The following is a 19,120-nucleotide window of genomic DNA, read 5'->3' as shown; positions in this document are numbered from 1 at the left end:
TCTTGAATTTTTTTTTTTTCCAAAGAGAATTTGAATTTTAAGTGCTTTTGTTTCCTTTGGAAACAGGAAGCCAAGAGTGCAGGTTTCAGAAAAGCACAGCTTCACCGGGAAGTATCATCAACTGTTCCCTTCTCCCCAAAATAACGGGGGAGATAATTGCCAATTAACAGAAAATACTGAAGTCTAAAGCATTTAAATGCTGAATGTCTAAACACTTGCAGCTACAGAGGCTTGAAAAAGCATCCCTTGCACACAGGATAAGCAAGGCAAAAAGCAAAATGGGAGAGCAATGTATGAACTCGTATCTCTGTTACTGGATATTGCTATCACTGAATGCACCTAAGTCTCACCACACAACCAGACTGAGCTGTGCCTACAACATTTTGCAGCTCACAGCTCGCATAGCAGGAAGAAAAATACTAGAACAACTTGAAGAAAGAAAAAAATAATAAATTATCACATCTCAAACTTTGTCCATTTAGCAACAGCAAGTACCACATTTTGGGAACCTCTTTTTGTCTATTCCCACACAATGCAGCATCATTTCCAAAGCACACATCATGCTGTCTTTAATTAGCTGACACTATGATGCAGTCCCAGGGGCAAAGTTGTGTGCAATTTCAGATTTTACTAAATACATCTCTTGGTTTCAAGACTATGTTTTCCAGTAATGTCTCAATTAATTTACAAAAAAAAAAAAAAGAAGTAGTTTTATTTCCTACAATATATGAATAGTTGTGAAATATTTTACATTCATTTTATAACAATATGCTTCTTGATAATAAGTCTCAACTAAAAGTAAGCTATTTACAGGTACAAGTTACAATTTATTCTTTCAAACTTTGTATGTTTTAACACGTTTTTATCTCATGACACTGGTTGTATTTGAATTGAGGAGCTTTACATTAAACATAGTTGAATTTCAGTACATCTAAGCAAAATCTGAAACCATTTCCTACACTTTCTTTTTGTCCAGAGCTTTTAAAGAGCAACTTTAAATTACAAAGCATCATTTACTGTAATAGCTTACTAAAAATCTTAGGTTGGTTCTGCATAAACTATTTTGGATTTCATATAATATTGTAGCATATGCTAAATCCACACAAGTGACTCATTTCAAGTGTTTCATCCTAACACTGTATGGGAGAGGTCTCACTGGTTTAGAGCAGCACTCTCAGAATGGCTCATCTCTGGTTCTATTTAACAAGGCTAAAGCCAGTTTCTCAAGAACAATATAGTGATCTGTTATTCCCTTCAAATTACTTCTGGGAGAAAGAGGGGAAAAAAAATTATGCCATACCACAAGCACACTGAAATCTCTATGAATATGAAATCTAGGACATAAAGTGGAAAAACTACAATCTAGACAGTCACTTTATCTAGGCCATTCTTATTCAATACATCAAACAGCAATCATGTCCTGACTGCAATAAAATTCACTTCCCATTACCTTGGTATCAGTTCAGCTCCTTGGGATGTTTATCAGGAACAAAGCACTGCAGATAGGCAGAGGACTACCAAGAGGATGTCAGGACCAGAAACAATAACAGAGACATGCACAGCTTGCCTTCAGGTGTAGAGACTTTATGATAACAGCACAATACAGCCAAGAACTGCAGAAATATTTTCAAGTCTCACAGCACTCATTTACCTCTGCCTGCAGTGGCACCACAACACAAACTTCCTTCAGAGAAACTCCCACTCTGACCCCCACATCTCCTCTTCCAGATCCTACAGCATTTCTATCAGCAATTTGCTGATAGAAAATAGAAGGGGTTTCAAGCTATGCTTGCCAAGTACTTCTGCACAACCCAACCAAGCAGCACTACTACAGAGAACTTCCCATAACTACATCTGCAGCAGCTCTGTTTGAACTTACCAGAGCAGAAGAAAGGCCAGACTGTCACGTAAAGAAATGCTCTTCATAAACGCTCCCTCTGCATAAATGCATTTGAGGAGAGGGGTCTGTCCCTCTCTTCCAGAACATTCTGCCATTAACAGCCAAATGAGGCCCAGCTGCAGGTTAATGCCTGGCATCTGCTGATTAAACAGGGTTCAGGTGATCCATGTGACACAGGTGCTGTCCTGCAGAGAGTAACAAGTACCTGAGTAGTTAGAAATTTAAGCCTGTTTTCCATCTCATCACAAACAGCGTGAGGTGGACTACTTCAGCCAAAGCTGAGATCACAAGTGCACACCCAGGCCCCCAGGCTGGTGTCAAAGGTATTTGGGTTTACCTGTGGAAGGAGGGGATGTCCCACACACCAGAGCAATCCAGAACAGGGGTGTCTTTGCAAGCCTGCTCACGAAGGAGAAGGTGAAGATGTCCTTTCCCACAAACTGCTGCAGCACTCCAATGGCAGAACACCACACTGCAGCAACTGCTGCTTCCCAAGACGGGCTCGATGCAACTCAGGACAGCACACACAGGTACAGCTGTGCTTCCAGTTTGGGAAAGCACCTCCTGATCCAATAGAGCCCTTTCTAAAACAAGCAATCTAACAATCAACTCCCCGGGAAACATTTAGGCTCCAAGATCAGGAACTAATATTTCTATCATTAATTGTTTCCTCATAAAGAGAAGACTTTCAGGATTTCCATTTGGCAAAACACACCTTTGGTTGGTTATTTGGATTTTTTCCCTCCACCCAGCCTAGGAAACCCACCCTGGTTTGAGACAAACACAAATTGCAGTTCAAGATTATTCCAATTTCCCCTCAAACTCTGCTGATACCAGGCTGTGAATGTTGTTGAACTTAAGGAAGCGTGAAGTACAAGTTCTGCGTAACAAATGTGCAGTACACATAGCTCAGTACACCAGGCGCTTCCCACAGACATGACCCACTACAGTCTTTGCTTAATCCCATCATCCTTGTGCTACACAAAACATGAAAATGTAACTACTGATACACCACAACCACCTCAGTATGAAAATGCAGAAAGCACAGGACACCGTTTCATACACACCAAGTACATGAAATGCATCAGCCATGGTAATTCTGTCCTCTGTTGGGAATATACCCTGAATCACAAGAACCCAGTACTCCACTGAAGGTGTCAATTACAAATGTAATTTTATTTCATTTCTTCACTCAAACTGAATTTTGTCATTCCAAATCTTTACTGAAAGAGAGAGTAGTTAAATGCTTAGAAAAACCAGGAACTGCTCTAGTAGGCAGCTAAAGAAATGTATGTATCAATACAGATATGGAATGTAAATTTCAACTCAGAGATCACAACATACAAAGAAGATTTTTATGCAATACAGACTTACAAAACAGTAACAGTTCTTTTCACAAATATTTTCACAGAGTTCTGCACAGCAATCTTGTAGAAAAGTAGATTTGTGCAACACCAAAATAGCTTATTGTTCCTTAGTATAAATTATTTGTCATTTCCTAAAAGAAAGAGGTAATTTAATATGACTGGGCAGGATCTGACTGGATTTGGTGGTAGCAAAATACGAAAGACATTGTTGCTATAGGCAGAAAAGGCATATGGCATGTGCTATAGTATTGCAGGGGCATGTTCTGATGAAAAAGAAAGAAAAAGTGGCCTGCAAATCTTGTGCTTCTGCTGCTGGATGGGGGCTGTGCACCAGCAAGCACCTGCTGCCTCCCTGCTTCCACAGTCAACCAGCAGAAATGTGCTTTGGAACTTGCCCCTTCTAAAATCACCTGCCTCTGTGGGCTTCTGATCTGAAGCCTTCAAAATTAGCCTTTCTTATTTGGAGGAACAATCCACCTTTTGGTGTGCTTTGAAGGAGATGCCAGGTAGAAACTAAAAAGGATTCACACTTGATGTAACACAAACTCCATTCCCGATTTCTCTCGTAACTGCACGAAACATACAACTAAAAAAGAACTAATTGTCTAGGCCTAGAAACATGCTTGAAGAGTAACATTGATGGAAATGATTTGCAAAGTTTAAAATTACATTAACCATAATTTATATATTACCCCTTGATTCCCAGAAACTTCGGTGCTGATGTAGTACAATCATTTGGAAAAGTACGAGACAAAGTGTGGTGCGGATAGCACAGATTAAAATTCCCCCAATACCATAATTAATTTCCATTATGTTAAAATCATATATTCCTCAAGGTTATAGATAAAGCTTCAGATGGAAAATCTGTTTCTTCATAATATAGCTAGAATGTGAGTTTTAACCATCTTTACTTTAGGTTTTGTTTACAGACAGGGATCAAAATAGACTTCTCATTGTCACTAAAAATATAGATTTTTTAACTACAGAACCCAGCAGCTGGTTTTCTGCTTCTTTGCCCTTCCCCCAAAAAAGTCAAGCGAGGTCTACAAAAATAGCAATTAACTTTAAAAAATAGGTTGCTTCTTCCAGCAAATTTAAGTTACATTCAGATGTAATAGAACTATTTATAAGGAGCCATGGGGTGGCTCGACCAAGGGAGGCAGTGCTGTGTGCAGCTCCCTCCTGGCCACAGCTGCTCCTGTCAGTGCTCATCCCAGCCTCTGGGAAGGTCAGTACCTGGTTTGGTACTCGTGGTGCCAGCGATTGAAATCATTGTAGAAAACCACGATGCTCCCGGACGCCATTCCAGTCATTATACACCTGAGGGAAGCAGATTTACCAATCAGAAAACATGCAAAACAATGTGCAGCACTTTGTGTGGGCAGCCTGAAGCCAGAGCTGAGAGTTGGACAACAGAACTGTTCACCAGCATCCCTGTCCTGCAAGGCCCACTTGGGATTCCCCCAGGACTATTTCTTGGCTGGTTTTTGGGGGGTATTGGAGCAGGATGAAGCCCTGGTGTCGCAGCAAAGTGAAGGAAGGCCAGGAGAAGTGTTCATTTCAGTTTCAACTCCCCCAGCACATCTACATGAAGGAATTGGGTGTGGGCACTGGCCTTCAGTTGGAAATACTAAAACTGAAGGCTTTGACTGTTTTGGAAGCTCCTGAAAGCAATCCCTGGGCTTTCCCACTGAGACACTCATTCTGAATTCCTTACACTTGGCCAGCTACTAGAGAGCATTTAGATACGTTTGAAAAGCCATGACCCTGACACAGCACACAATCAAGAGTTTCTATATTATCTTCTCTACGGTCTCATTAAATTATTACAAAAATCAGAACTATAAAGATGTATTAAATCCTGGCATTTTGGGGAAAAAAAAGCCTGAGAATTAAAAAATTCAGAGAAAAAAGCTGCAATATTGTCTTCAAAACAAATACTGAGATCATCAAAACATTGCATTTTGATAGAATCACAGAATATCATGTCAAGAGCACCATTCTGATTGTTTTTCTACTGGGTTAAAATATCTTTTTCCACACTCTCAAACACATAACATTCATGCATACCAAATAAATAACTCTGATTAATTACCTGCAGTTAATCAGTAATTACGCAGTAAAATACCCGAGTAGCTCTCTTCCTTGTCTCCAAAACCAAAGGTTCTTAACTTGAGCACATGGATAGATTTCTGTATGTTCATATTAAATTTCAGTTCATTAACACGTCATTAATTGCAGTTCAAAGATTGTCTAAATGCAAAATTTCCGAGATCTAAGATTCAACAGCTGTAACTCCAGGTTTTGAAATATATTTAACAGCAAGGGCTTTTTTTTAATGGAAAACTGCTTCATCAAAAATGCCAATAATCTCTCATGATGCTTATCAAGAAGCTGTTCAGTGTTTCATTGAAGTCCACAGGTTTTACTGGTTTGGATTTTTTAAACTTCATTTTGTGTAAGTTTTAGAAACATAGATAAAAATTTTAAAACATTCAGTATGGACTTCAGCAAGTGGAAGGCTAAGAGCCTCAGCAACATGCTTTACTGCACAAATCTCTATGGGATTTAGGAGACAAATCTGCTTGAAAAGTACACAGGAACACCACTTAGTATACACACCACAGCAAATAAAATCCTAGCCTGAAAGGTAAAGGTGTACAGATGAAATGGGAAACATCCATCCTATAAACAAACCATGTTTTTGTGATAAAAGCACTGAAGCATTTTCAAGCACAGTTGCATTGGAAAGGGTGATATGAAACTGCAGTAAAGATTTTAACTGGTCACCTTCAGTAGGAGAAGTCTTCAAAAAGGGTCATGCTGTATGTGGATAAAATAACTTTCCTAGAACTGAGAATGACTCTTTGCTTTAGCAAATATATAGATGTATGGAGGGAATCTTGTTGTGCAACTATTCCAACTGTTCTATTTTTAACATGAAGGTCTGGAATTAGGAATGTGATTTGTCTTGGAAGTGAAAGAAGAGAGATGAAAGTACACATGTCACCTTCCACCTCCCTGTGACCCACACTATACATTGCTGCAGACCAATAACTCAGCCTATCTTGAAAGACTGCCAAAGTAAGATTTCTTGGATCTCTCTTCATTCCCTAAAGAGCTGAAATCCTGAAAAAGATTATCTGCCCTAAATATGACATGTTAAAAAAAAAAAAATTATGCAAGCAGAATTCTCAAGATAATCACCAGTATCTGTGATCCACAATCAGAAATCACAATCAGAAGAACAACAAAAATGCAATTTAATTGTAAATATATATTCCCCAAAACTCTCATCCAGACCAGACTTTGCTCTCACCTTTGGTCATAGGACAGGGCCATGGATCGGATTCCAGCATCACAGCCTGGGTAAGCAAAGAGCTGCTTGAGGTCCCACACCTGCCAGACCATGACAACTCCGTTGTCTCCACCTGTGAGCAGATACTGTCCATCCCGACTCAGCTGAATGGCCTAGGGGCAAATCACAGGGAGATTTGTCAGATAAATGTGCGCTGCTCTTAATTCCCCACTTTTCCTTTCAGTAAAAGGTTTCATATTGACAGCTGAATGCCCAGGGAGACTTTGATATCAACACAAGCTTTTGGGAAGCAACATTATTGTTGTGTTATTTTACCCAGCAAGGGAATTAATGCTGTTATGCACAAATCTCCAATACATTAGATCTCACTAGTTAAGTCTCACCTGACCTGTGATTTATTCCATGTTCCAAAGATCCAATATGAGGTCAGCTAAAGAAATTTACTCTTCTAATTAGCTAGATTTACAAGATGCACAGTACTGGCGTTAAAATACAGCACCTGACATTCCCCCAAGGGTCTTTAATACTAGCCTAGCAGAAGCTGAATGTTGACAGGAACTGAACTGTCATACAAATCACTAAAATTAATTTAGACCAGCACTTTTAGATTCCTGCACTGGATTAATAAAATAATGATCCACCCCTCTTAACAGAGACTATTTCCTTTCACCATCCATCCTGAAACTGCCTGTGAAAAATTCACTGGCATATACCCTTTTGTATGCATGATGGGGACTGATGGCAAATCTGTACTTGAAATCTTTATTTGGGAACCAGGTCATGAAGAAAGATGGGATATCATTGGTTTTCAGAGTCAAGACTTTCAAACAAGAATCTCCAATCTATTGTGGTATTTCTTGTGTGCTATTGGAAAAAAATCAAGATACATACTAAATATCCGGAGGAGTAATTTTCCTTCTTTACCTGATGACTATACCAGATGATACTATCAGATACTAAATGGACAGGATACACTAGAAATCTTTCTTAAAAGAGGGATTTCCCCAGTTTAAAGCCAAAATGGGGTGGGCTTAAGAGAACTGAACTTGAAATTTTAGTAGAGTAAGTGCTAATTTATGGGGGGAGAGAGACCATAATCTACCTAGCCCAGTGGTGTACTCCCAACAGTGGCAGCAGGAGATGCTGCCAGCCCGGTCAGCACACAGCCCCTTCCCCCTGTGCACCACAGCACCCAAAATCACTGGATTATAGAAAGATCAGAAAGTTCACCTGTTCCTTTTAGTATCTATTTATGGAAATGCTGCCCATGAATTTTCTTAATCTGTTTTTCAGCCTGCTGATGATGCCTTCTGAGGGGGGCAAGAATTGGCAGAAGTTTAGCACAGGTTTATTACCTGTTTTGAGGTGATCCTAATCAGTTCCAGCAAGTACCCCATAGGTCTCATATTGTGGGGTTTCCTAAGTAAGAGTTCTCCATTCATCTCAGCCATCGCCTTCATCACTCTGTAAACCTTCAGCATTCCCCACCTCAAAAAGCATTGAATGAAGCTAATTCCCAACACCAACCCTTCGGAGACTCCATGACTGACTGTTCTCACAGCAATAATATCTTTTCCACGCGGGTCTCAGTAATTACTACTACAGAAACCCGGAGGCGGATAAAAACTTCTGAAAAGAGGATCCTGGCCTGCTGGTTTACAGAAAAGAAATGTAAGCAGTAGAGAATACCAGGCCCTGATTTTACAGCCTCATCCTCCAAATGTCCAGGAAAATGGAAAGGTTTGCAGTGTTTTCCAAAGAAACAAAACCAAAAAGTTCAATGGATTCTGTCATGTGGAATGACATCAGCATGAGCCACCAGCAAGATCAAGACCTTTGAAACTGCATTTTCTACCGTGATTAATAATTCCAGTAAGCCCAAACCTTTTCCTATGCTCTCTTTCTGTTTCCAGGTGCCTCTTTTCTGCTCTCTTTCTGACTTTTGCTCCCCAGCTTGACTTCTGTTTTTCCTTCTCTGCTCTGTACTTTTAGATTTCTCCATGATACTCAGCACAGGAGCAGCCCGTCCTTGGTTCTTTTCTTGATTCTGCTCCTCTTTCTCCTCTGCCTCCTCATCAGTTCTTCCCTTTCCTTGTCCTGGGTCACACCATCACATTTCTTGCCATGGCTCTTTTGTGCACCTCTTGTGAGGGATGATTGGTTGCAGGGAAAAACTGCATCCACGGCCTACAGATGTTCAGTACAGAATGTGGATGCTAAGCATGATCTACAAATGTATTTAACTTAACGTTTGTGAATCAGCTAAATTTGGGCAGCCTTTCAACAAAATACACACCCTTCACGTCAGGATTAACTTGTGATAAATTTCAGCTGGCCCAACTTCTCAATAGAATGATGTAAGCATGGAGAATGTTCAGGGCAGTGGCTCTTAAATTCCAAACACACACGGTTCTACAGACAGACTCATTCTCTTTGACTAAAACATTGTCACTGGAAGGCAAGGAAATTGCCTCAGGATGATAGTCTACAAGCAAAATTCCAGCTCAAAGATTTAAATTTAGGAAACAGTAGAAAGAACTGAAGACGGGATTTTGCAAACATCTCTCTCTGCTGAAGTCTGCAATTACTTCGGCACTTGCAGTCTCTGCTTATACAGGTTTGCAAATATGCAAAACGTTTTACATACCTCAGGCAAAGGAAGTTGGGGGCTTTTCTTAACATAGAGAATTTATAGTGCACGCACCACAAAAAAAAAAATCAGAGAAACTAAAACACAAAGACATTACGTTCATGCAACACTGAAGTGTTTATACAGACTGCTGACAAGCCTAGAAACCAAAATATACAGTGTGTGCAAGATACTGCTTTGTGAGCAGCAGTAACTGAAGTCAGACATATTGCACATCTGTATTTTTTGTATTGCTGCACTCTATTACTGTGATGCCAAATACATCCTGTAAGAATTATACGATGTGCGACACTTAGATTAAGATAGAGCTTCTATATTATGTTATAAATTTTGAGTGTTTACTGCAACAACTCCCAAGGAGTCAGAATGGATCACAATGCTGGAATTTTATTTCATACAATAACTTTAAAAGGAGTGTAATTGAAACACAAACATATACTGTAAACAAAATGTAACACTGAGCAAAAAAAAGATTATAAACCTATTTCAGTCATGTTTTGAATTATGACAAGACATACATGTAAATTTAGATACAATAAAGCAGAACATACGGAGTTTTTCCAACCATATCTAAGTATGGAAAACAGAATACTACCCAAGGTTAGAATTGAGTATTGTGAGTTGAAGCTTCTCCGTCTCCCCCCCAAAAATAAATGTTCCAACCATTAATTGCTTCTGTGATTGTTACTATCAGAAACATGCTAAGAACCTTGAAAGCACAGACACAAGGAGCTTGAAAACTCTAATTTAGAGGCTGTCTTAGAAGAGTAGAGCAAGACAGGGGCCGAAAACAAACTGATAAGGCTGAAAATTATCTAGAACTAGCATGCACTGAGTGGATGATCACGAGATCTAACTAACCACACAAGTATTAAAGAGATTATTCATTAGAAGCAAAAATCAATATGGGATGGTTTTCTTCTCTATAGCAATAGTAGCCTCCTAAGGGTATTTCCAAATTGCAATGAAGACCGTGACAAATAATTATTTGCTACACTTATAAAATTCAGCTGATGAAAATCCATTAACCTTATGGTCATGGTTCACTTGAATTTTATACTTGAGGCTTTTACTGAAGAAATGCCATATTAAAAGGCAAATTAAAGCCATTAATCTTTAACTCTTCCACTACCTGCAACATGCAGTAGGTTTTGTGATCTTTTGATTAAATGAAGTACAGGCTTTGAACCCTTACTAATACCTGTGCAATTTTACTGTCATTGGCTTGTCATGAAGACAAGATGTTGATTTATTTAATTTTTATTGTTTATAAATAAATTTCTCAGCCACTTGCCTATATATATATTAAGGGATGAGGGAATGAATGAAGGGATGAAGGAATGAATGGAAGAAAAAGGTGACCCTATCAACATTTCAGTATCATGATATGCCCTTCAAGATTTAACAAACGAAAGGATGCTTTTACTCCCAAGTACTCCAGCTGGTAAGAGGATGACATGAATCAATTTTACTGTTCTGCTTTTCCCCAGCGTAGTTTATCTGCAATTCTGCTAGGTATGAAACTGAAACAACCCTGCAACTAATCTTTCTCACAACATGAGCTTCAATCTCTCAAATAATCCCCGAAGTGCACAATTTCAGCAATGTTCTAAAAGCCGCATTTCTGACTTGGAAAGTCTCACAACTTTGCACAAATCCCTTTTAACGTTTCAGGTTTTTGAAAGGCAGTGCTTTGTAAAAAGGCAGAGCTGACACTGTGACAGCCCTGGCTTACAGCAGCAGGAGTCTTGTGGGCACTTCCACATTTCAAAACAGACTCAGGAAAGGAAAATAAATTGGTTCCTCTGGGTGAAACAGCATACAGTCTTTGTTTAGGGTAAAATAACTTTACTGCTCAGAACAAGCACACTATTTAAAGTTATTCATTAAGATATCTAAACACTACATGGTAGATGTGCTGCAATATGCCTAAGCTCCACTGAGCAATACAGTATTTAAAACAAAAACAGGTGGAAGGCATTGATTGGACCCTGAATTTCCCCAGAGCATCTGAATTTTTTCTGGCTGTTTTCTAGCACAAGAATACGAGAAAGAAAATCAGAATGTTGATCCAAACATCATTATCGAAAACTGCTGGTTTTGCCAATAACGTCCTGAAATACCGGCCCATAATGACACAGGAAAACCAAGACTGTTACACTACAGATTCCACACTTATGACCTTTTTCCTTCCCTTTTCTATCCTCCCCAAGCAAAAGCCAACAAGGAGAGTTTGTCAGCACAGCCCATGGGTAGGTGCTATTCATTTTAAATGCCCCACTTTAATCATGCAGTTGCCACTCTCCTTCAGAGATGATGTAGTGCAGAAGCACTGGCAGAGACGCTGTAGGTTGTTTAAGTGTAAAGCTCAGCTGGGACCACTGGGAGAGAAAGAAAACAAAACAAAACAAAATAAACCCCAAACCCCTCCACAAACGTAATTCTGGCCCACAGAGAGCAGAACTTCCTTTGCCTCCAGCAACATTCCTAAAGCTGTGGGTACTGACTGAAACACTACAGAAATTGTTTTAGCCGGCAAGGGATTTCTAGATATTTTACAGATTTGCTGGCCTAGCTGACAACATAATCACAACTGAAAGTGACAGATTATCAACATTATTAATGTAAAAAGAGAAAACACTGTGATATCGTTTTGCTTTATGGAAAGAACTCTGGGATGAAGGGTAGGCTGAAAATCTCAGAAGTATTTGTACAAGGACAGGCAAAGGTACAATTTCAGGAAATTGATGCAAAAATCTACATTAATTTGGAAAAATGTCAGGGGACAGAAATATACACATTCCTACTTCACTTCCTGCCCTGGCTGCTGCCACAGAACACAGAGATCAAATGCCCCCTAACCCCTGCAGACTGCACTCTCACTATGGAAAAGAGAGACCTACACAGAGAGTTATTTCTGCATATGCCACCACCCGCACAGCTGACATTTTGAATGGATGACATAAGGATACTAGAGTAGCAGAGCACAGTACATAAGAGTTTTGAAAGGTTTTAAGTGGAATATCCTGAACTGTACCAGAAACTTCAGTGCTAATGAAGCAGTCACTGTTCCATACAAATTAAAAAGTGGAAATAACGAAGATCAAAATTCTTTCAAATACATTAACACATTCTTCCATCTTTAGTATGGAAAGAAGTGCTCACAACTTTGCACAAGAGCTGAAAGAATGCCAGTAATTCTGTAAAACGAACATGACGGCAGAGAGGGATTTTCTTCCTGACACATGTAATCCAAATAAAGGAAAAACTTCTGAGAGCTTTCAACTCAGGAGAACATTGGAAATCCCAGCAGCTGAGTTCCTGGGGTCTTCCATCAGATTATTAAAGTCAGCTTGGAGGTGTGGCACTGCAATACAGCTGGCAGCTTCTGTTCTGTTTCATAGATACTATTACACAGGAACTGTCAAGAGACCTTCATTTTGTATTATAAAATAATTTTCATAAAGCCATAAGCTTAAAATGCCTCCTGCATAGTTTTGGACTTGCTCCACATCTCTTGCAGCTGAAGATGTGGAACTTTCCTGCCTGCTTAGCAAATGCCAAAGGCCTAAAGGAGTTGAAGTACAGACATATCCCTGTAAAATTCATGGAGCTCAGCACAACACATGCTATCTGGGAATGCAAACAGAGATGCCAAAAGAAAGGGAAAGCTTACAAAGCAGCATGTCCACTGACCTCCTACCTTCAGACTCAAAAGTACAGATGCAGCTCAGCCTCTCCTGGTCAGCAATTGGTAATATTTGTATTCTCCGCCTCAAGGAAATGTCTACACAGCATTCCTTTATGAGAAGAGTTATTTTACAGTTAAAACTGTAAAAGACCCCTCCTGATGTTATTAAGAGTACATGGTGCCCTTAAATTTTTTCAGAATGCTGCTATGCTAATGGTCTAATATCACACAGTTATGGTCTGGCTATAGAAAGAGTCTCCACACAGCTCCAACATTCACAGGTTTTCCCCATGGAACTGATAGCACACATTTGAGGACACTCACCCTTATCTTGTCATCTGTTTCCATAGTGGCTTGCAGTCTCCCATTCACACTGAACACACAGAAGAGGCCGTTTTCATAATATATGACACAGTGGCCTTCTCTGGAAGCTTGAATAAGTTTTGGTCTCAGGCAGCTTTCGGGACCTTGTAATCTTTCAGGACCTTCTAATGTCCTCAGTAGATCTCCATTCATAGAATGTATGAGACATGGTCCTTCTAGTGAGACAGAACAGGATCTCAGGTTATTGATTTACATGCTCAATTAAAGACATATACCAAATAATAAGTCATGACTTCTACTTAAATAATCACTATTATAATACATTATAGTGGTTTTTACTATGTTTAGGTGGATTGCCTATGACTTTAGGGGAGCCAGAGAGTCAGATGAACATCTTATCCCTTAAAAGCTTTGCATTAAGGTATTTTAGAGCACCTATCATAACCAGTTAAAGACCTAACAGATTGCCTTTTGTGGATTTTCTTTAAAGCTGGAAGTAGTTACTTTTGAGAGTTAATTTTTAGGAGTTAATTTTGAGATCAGTTAATTTTGAGTAATTAAACATAATGAACCTTAAAAAGAGATTTTCCCAACACAGACAGAGCTAAGAGTAATGAATATACACATGTAGGTATTCTAAAAGTGTATGTTCTCATATTAAGATTTTAAGCCATACATGACCCAGTAAGTATTTGCTTTTTTAACATATTTTGACAAATATCTGCTTTGTACATAAGCCACATGAGTTCACATGCATAAAACAGAAATGCACAGAGGTACAGATCATGAGTACACCCAACTCTGAAGAAGTGTCTCTGAGTGGCTTCTTTAGAAACACTATGGCAGAAAGATACTAATTCCAAGAAATTTACGGTTTAAAAATAATTGTGGACAATTAAGCAAATAAGAAACGTATAAGGAATATCCATAGAATCATCATCATTCTTTATAATTTGCCTGCCAAAAGGAGGTCTTTGAGAACACAAACGGGGCATATTAGAGGTTTTGCAGCCAAGCTCAAAGAGCTTGAACTGAACTACCAGTAGTTTATACATACCCTTCATTAAACTAACAATCCAGCACATTCTCCTACAACTAATTTTTGCTTCCCTTTTTTGAGAAGTTATGGATAACAGCCACTCTTCACCATCCTGGCCCTCAAAGGTTGTATCCAACTATACTATATGCAATTACACAGATAAACAAACAGAAATAGCAATCAGGAGGGAAACTGATGTGGTTGCCTCTTCTTATGAATGTCTGAACAATCCTCAGTTTTAACGTGTTTAAAAAGAGGTTTCAAATTCCATACCAACTAAAAAAAAGGTTAGAAATAAAACCACCATTAAGTTCATAAATTCTGCCACCTGAGACTATATTCCTTTTGGCATTAGGAGTATAGCTTCATGAAGAGAAAGAAATGACAAGTGCTACCTTACCTTTTGAACCACTTATTACCAGGCCAAGCTCAGCACAAATGGCAGCACAGGTGATCTCATAGTCGTGCCCTGTCAGAACAGCTCGAGGAGTTGCAAAATCACCTTCAATGAAAAAACAATAAAAGCAATCTTTGGTTACTGTCTATTCCCAAAAATCACTGCTTTCCATCACTGAAGCACCTTCTGTTTCCTTGCTCTTTGAGTTCATGTTGCTTACAAATCACTTCAACGCTCCTGTTTGCATAGTATACTGCACTACCTGTGCAGTACAGCAGCAGCACTCTGCCTGCACATTTACTAACACACAGTAACAGGAAAGTCAGGTGTGCATTAAAGCCAACCAGTTGGTTTCCCCTCCCTCTGTCTCTCCCTCTATTTATATTTTGTGGAGGGAGAGATTTAAGACAATTACTACCCTTTCCTGTAACAGCCACTAGTAAATGCAAGTATCACTACAGTAAGTACCAAGAGAAGACACCAACAGTGCCCAAAGATGAAGGAAAACATTCAGTGACTGATTTTATTTTAACCTAATAACAGTGATGAAACCTCAGCCTGAGGTCCAGTTCTTTGGAAGATGTAGAGCTTGGACCACAGTCAGTATGAATTTCTGAAGAATTTGCAAAAAAATCCCACTCAAACCCAACATTAATGCTCCTATTAAACATTTCCCTGCAACAGGAACTAGTTTTTTGGGGGGGTTTTGAGAGTCTCTTTATAATCAAATATATATGGATACAATAAAAAAAGAAAAATTGTACAACTGGCACATTTAAAGGAAAAAACATTATTCTCCAGGTCAAGGCAGAGAAAGGGTAAGCAAATGCTATAAAGCTCTTTAAATCTTTTTATACCTTTACTAACAGGTTATTCACTGCCCTCTTCAAGAGTGCTGGCATTTCACAAAAATCACAAAGTTATTTTTGTATTACCATATAATTAGCTCATTCATAGCATTCCACAAAGGATTTAAACTCTAAGGGATGTTTCTTGGGCAATGCTGTCATGTAGCTTTCAAAAGGTTTAGATGAGTTTTTAAGCAGCAGGGAATAATTTCACTTCACAATAAACGATGATATGTGAGATACCAACAAGGCAGTAATGCAATGATAAAATCAACCTTTTTCCACTTGAAAAAGAGGAGATGGTTTTGCAAAGACACAGAGTAATAATGGGACCTATTGACTCCATTAGTCACTAAGTTAGCATCAATCAAATTACATTTGAGGTTGTAACTTTTTAAAAGATAAACCCAGCATTATGTCATTAATCTGTCCATGTAGAGCAGTGCCAGCAATACTGGTACTGAGTGTTATTACAAAACATGGAGCTATATTTATAGTTTCTCAGACCCTACGTATGTATACTGAGAGACTTCTCTGGAAAAGAGGTGTAAGATCTGGGCTTGCATAAATATATTTACTCAGACCATTTATACCACTTCCCAAAACATCTGTGCAGCTGCCACATTCCAATGGCTTTTAGGTAAGGTCATAATCTATGACAAGGTCTCAAGTCAAGAATTTTGACCTTTCAAAATTTGATTTATTCTGCAGTTACTATTATAATTTATAATTTATATTAATACAAAAATTTGAAAAGTAAATAAATCGATTTCTTCTTAGATATAGACATGATATATGTGTGTGCATACATGTACACACCCAGGCATGTATGTTGCCAGCATTTTAAATGTGAACATGCATTGGAGCAACTTGCTGAATTTGTCTTAATCTCTTAAGAAATAGCCATTAAAAGCTGTGACTTTTGTTTCATATATTGTTTGAAAACACACTCTCAAGCCCAGGAAGTACGGCAGCTGGTTCGGGAGCAAAGGAAAAACTCCCAACAAATTAGAAGCATAAGGGTGGATTTAATAACCTCTAGGTACTTTTCAGGTGGCTGATCCTGTGAATTTTGCTCACAAACCTTTCAGAGCAAAGTTGCTCTATTGAACTTTGCTCCCCTAAACATGGGCCAGGCACCTCAGAAGATTCATAAATGACCATTATGTAGCCAAGCCACAAACCTGCAGTTTTGGGGGAAAATGTAACAGCAACCATAACAGTCATATACTATCCAGTAACAATTTAATGTTGCCAACCCAATTCTTTCTCCCTGTCATTCCCAAGCCCTAAAAGGAGGCAGCTTTGTGCATGTAAGGTCTTGTTAGTTTGTTTGCTTTTAAATGAGCTGCCTGTATTAACAAAATTTTAGAATTCTGGTTTTATTGCTTTCTTCTGCTTTCAGAAATTGCATTAACACATACTTGCATAGATCAGCAAGGAATTTATCTAATTATACACCTCACATTAACAAAACTTTTGAAATCAGAGTTTTAAATATACAACATTGCAGGAGGTAATGAATGAAAGATATTGGAGTTAGAAGCACTTATGAGAAGCAATGCCTGAATGAATTATTAGGAGGTGCAGATAAAATCATGAGAGTAAACTTATTGCTTACATCATCTACATTAGTATAGGCTTTAAGTGTATAAGGCTGTCAGCAACTACATCCATTAAATGTAGGAGATAATATTCTTAAATCAAGAAGTAGAAACTGAGAATATGTATTTATCACAGTTCACAGAAAATAAAATTACCCTAAGTAACACTCAGTCTTTTCAGAATTTGGACTTGACTTCAAACATAACAGAGTATAAATCGACAGGTGGAAGGATAAGTGTTTCATAGATTGTATCAACTGTTTCCTAAATTATTTTTGAAATAAACACTTAAACAAAAAAAACAACAACAACAACAACACAACCACAAACAAAAAAAGAAGAAATCTGAGTAGTATCTTCAATGAACTTAGGATTTGAATAGATACTGTAAAAGAGGAGTCCTGTGAAAAGTCAGGCTGACTCCTTTGATAAGAATGTCAAGTATTTCGGGGTTTCCAAGCCTCTGATTTCCAAAATAATGGGGTCAACTTAAAAGCTGGTCATAGAGCAGAACAGATTTCTTTAAAAGCTTTTAAACTGTTATTGCTTCAAAAGATTGTCATGGTTTTCAATAATGCAAAGAGAAAATTTTATTTTGTTGCTGGTTTAAGGGGCACCACTTCAAACTTTTCTAAATTGTTTTAGGAGAACAGACTTTCAGACCCTTTTGAAAAGCTGGGGAAGTGACTTCAAAGGGAAGAGAGTCTTTGTCTGCTAAGCAGGTTTACGACCACTGATGCAAACCCTAAGTAAGGGCTGAAAAGAATACTCAGAGAATCTTTATGGAGATCCTTAAGGAAGATGAACAAGTCAAATGAAATTAAAGATAGTTCAAATCCTAGCACTAATAACCAGGACACAATAGTTTTACAGATGTCCTTTTCTCAGCATAGGATATAGTGATATCCTCAGACTATCCCATCACTGGATTGCTGCTTGGAGCTGAATGCTGTAGGATTCTTAAGGCCACATTCACATTGCTACAAATGCCATCAATGATTTATTTTAGTCACAGGAGGCACACATAAAGTTATTTTCTTTCCAGTAATGGACAGAATACTTTACCTTTGCAGCAACCATTCAAATTATTTCAAAAGAACTCACCTACATTCCAATAAATAATTGCTGCAAAGCTGTTTTCCCAGAGAAAATAACATAAAATATCACTCTTACTTAAGTGACTTAAGTACATTTTAAATCATAAAATTCGAGCTTCAGAAGATAAAAGAAGAGCACATGATGATATGTCAGCCTGTGGTGATATATCAGTGAAAAAATGTTAGGCTTTTGGAAACTACGTTTAAAAAGGAACAGTGGGATTACGGCAAAGTCAAAACTTTCTTCCAGTTTAATGACATCCAGAAGAAGAAATGCCTTGCTGGAGGGAACACGATATTGGTTTGTATTGCTGGGTCTCTCTGCTATTTTTTTCAGCTTTGGTGATGTTACAATACAAAGCAGGATCATGACATTTTAAATCCATCAGCAAATTCCCGAAATGGCCGCTTTCTTTAGTTTCAGCACAAAGCTGTAAAAGCTGAGCCAAACACAAGAACTCATTTGAAGAAAAATATCTTCCTAGAAAGGAATCAAACTAGAGATTACCTAAAAAACTTACCTCACAATTAAATACGAGATATTCTTCCTACTATTTATGGGTGAGATGATATTATGCAACACATTAAAATATAGAATATTTGACTGTGCTCCTTTTTATGTTTTATACTGAGCAGACAGTTAATTATTGTAAGTCACGGAGACCTAAACAGCAATTTCTAAATTATTCTATTATTACAGAGGCTGTGGGGCACTTTTTAGTGACAAATTAATTATGTGATTTTTATGTCAATATAAAATCCAAATTAAATGAAGCATCAGTTAATTTATCTTTTTACCTATTTCTTGCAAAAGTAAGTGACTGAGTGCTTTCTCAGAATGATACATCAACAAAACCAAACTATACACATAAGACAGGCCTTCT

At 38.3% G+C, this 19,120-nt stretch overlaps 1 protein-coding gene across 1 annotated transcript in view; it reads right to left on the bottom strand.

The window, feature by feature from the left end:
- Positions 1 to 3,049: 3,049 nt before the first annotated feature.
- The window catches only part of LRBA (LPS responsive beige-like anchor protein), a 373,544-nt gene continuing 357,473 nt past the window's right edge, over positions 3,050 to 19,120 (bottom strand). The window contains exons 55-58 of the mRNA XM_017744109.1: positions 14,691 to 14,792; positions 13,252 to 13,466; positions 6,587 to 6,738; positions 3,050 to 4,587 (exon numbers count right to left, since the gene is read on the bottom strand). Of these exons, the coding sequence (XP_017599598.1) occupies positions 4,497 to 4,587; positions 6,587 to 6,738; positions 13,252 to 13,466; positions 14,691 to 14,792 (560 nt within the window). The 3' untranslated portion in view covers positions 3,050 to 4,496. The remainder of the gene's footprint in view (positions 4,588 to 6,586; positions 6,739 to 13,251; positions 13,467 to 14,690; positions 14,793 to 19,120) is intronic.

The sequence above is a fragment of the Corvus brachyrhynchos genome, unplaced genomic scaffold (assembly GCF_000691975.1).
Source record: "Corvus brachyrhynchos isolate BGI_N302 unplaced genomic scaffold, ASM69197v1 scaffold229, whole genome shotgun sequence".
NCBI classification, from domain to species: Eukaryota; Metazoa; Chordata; class Aves; order Passeriformes; family Corvidae; genus Corvus; species Corvus brachyrhynchos.
This window is presented reverse-complemented; position numbering and strand designations above follow the sequence as displayed.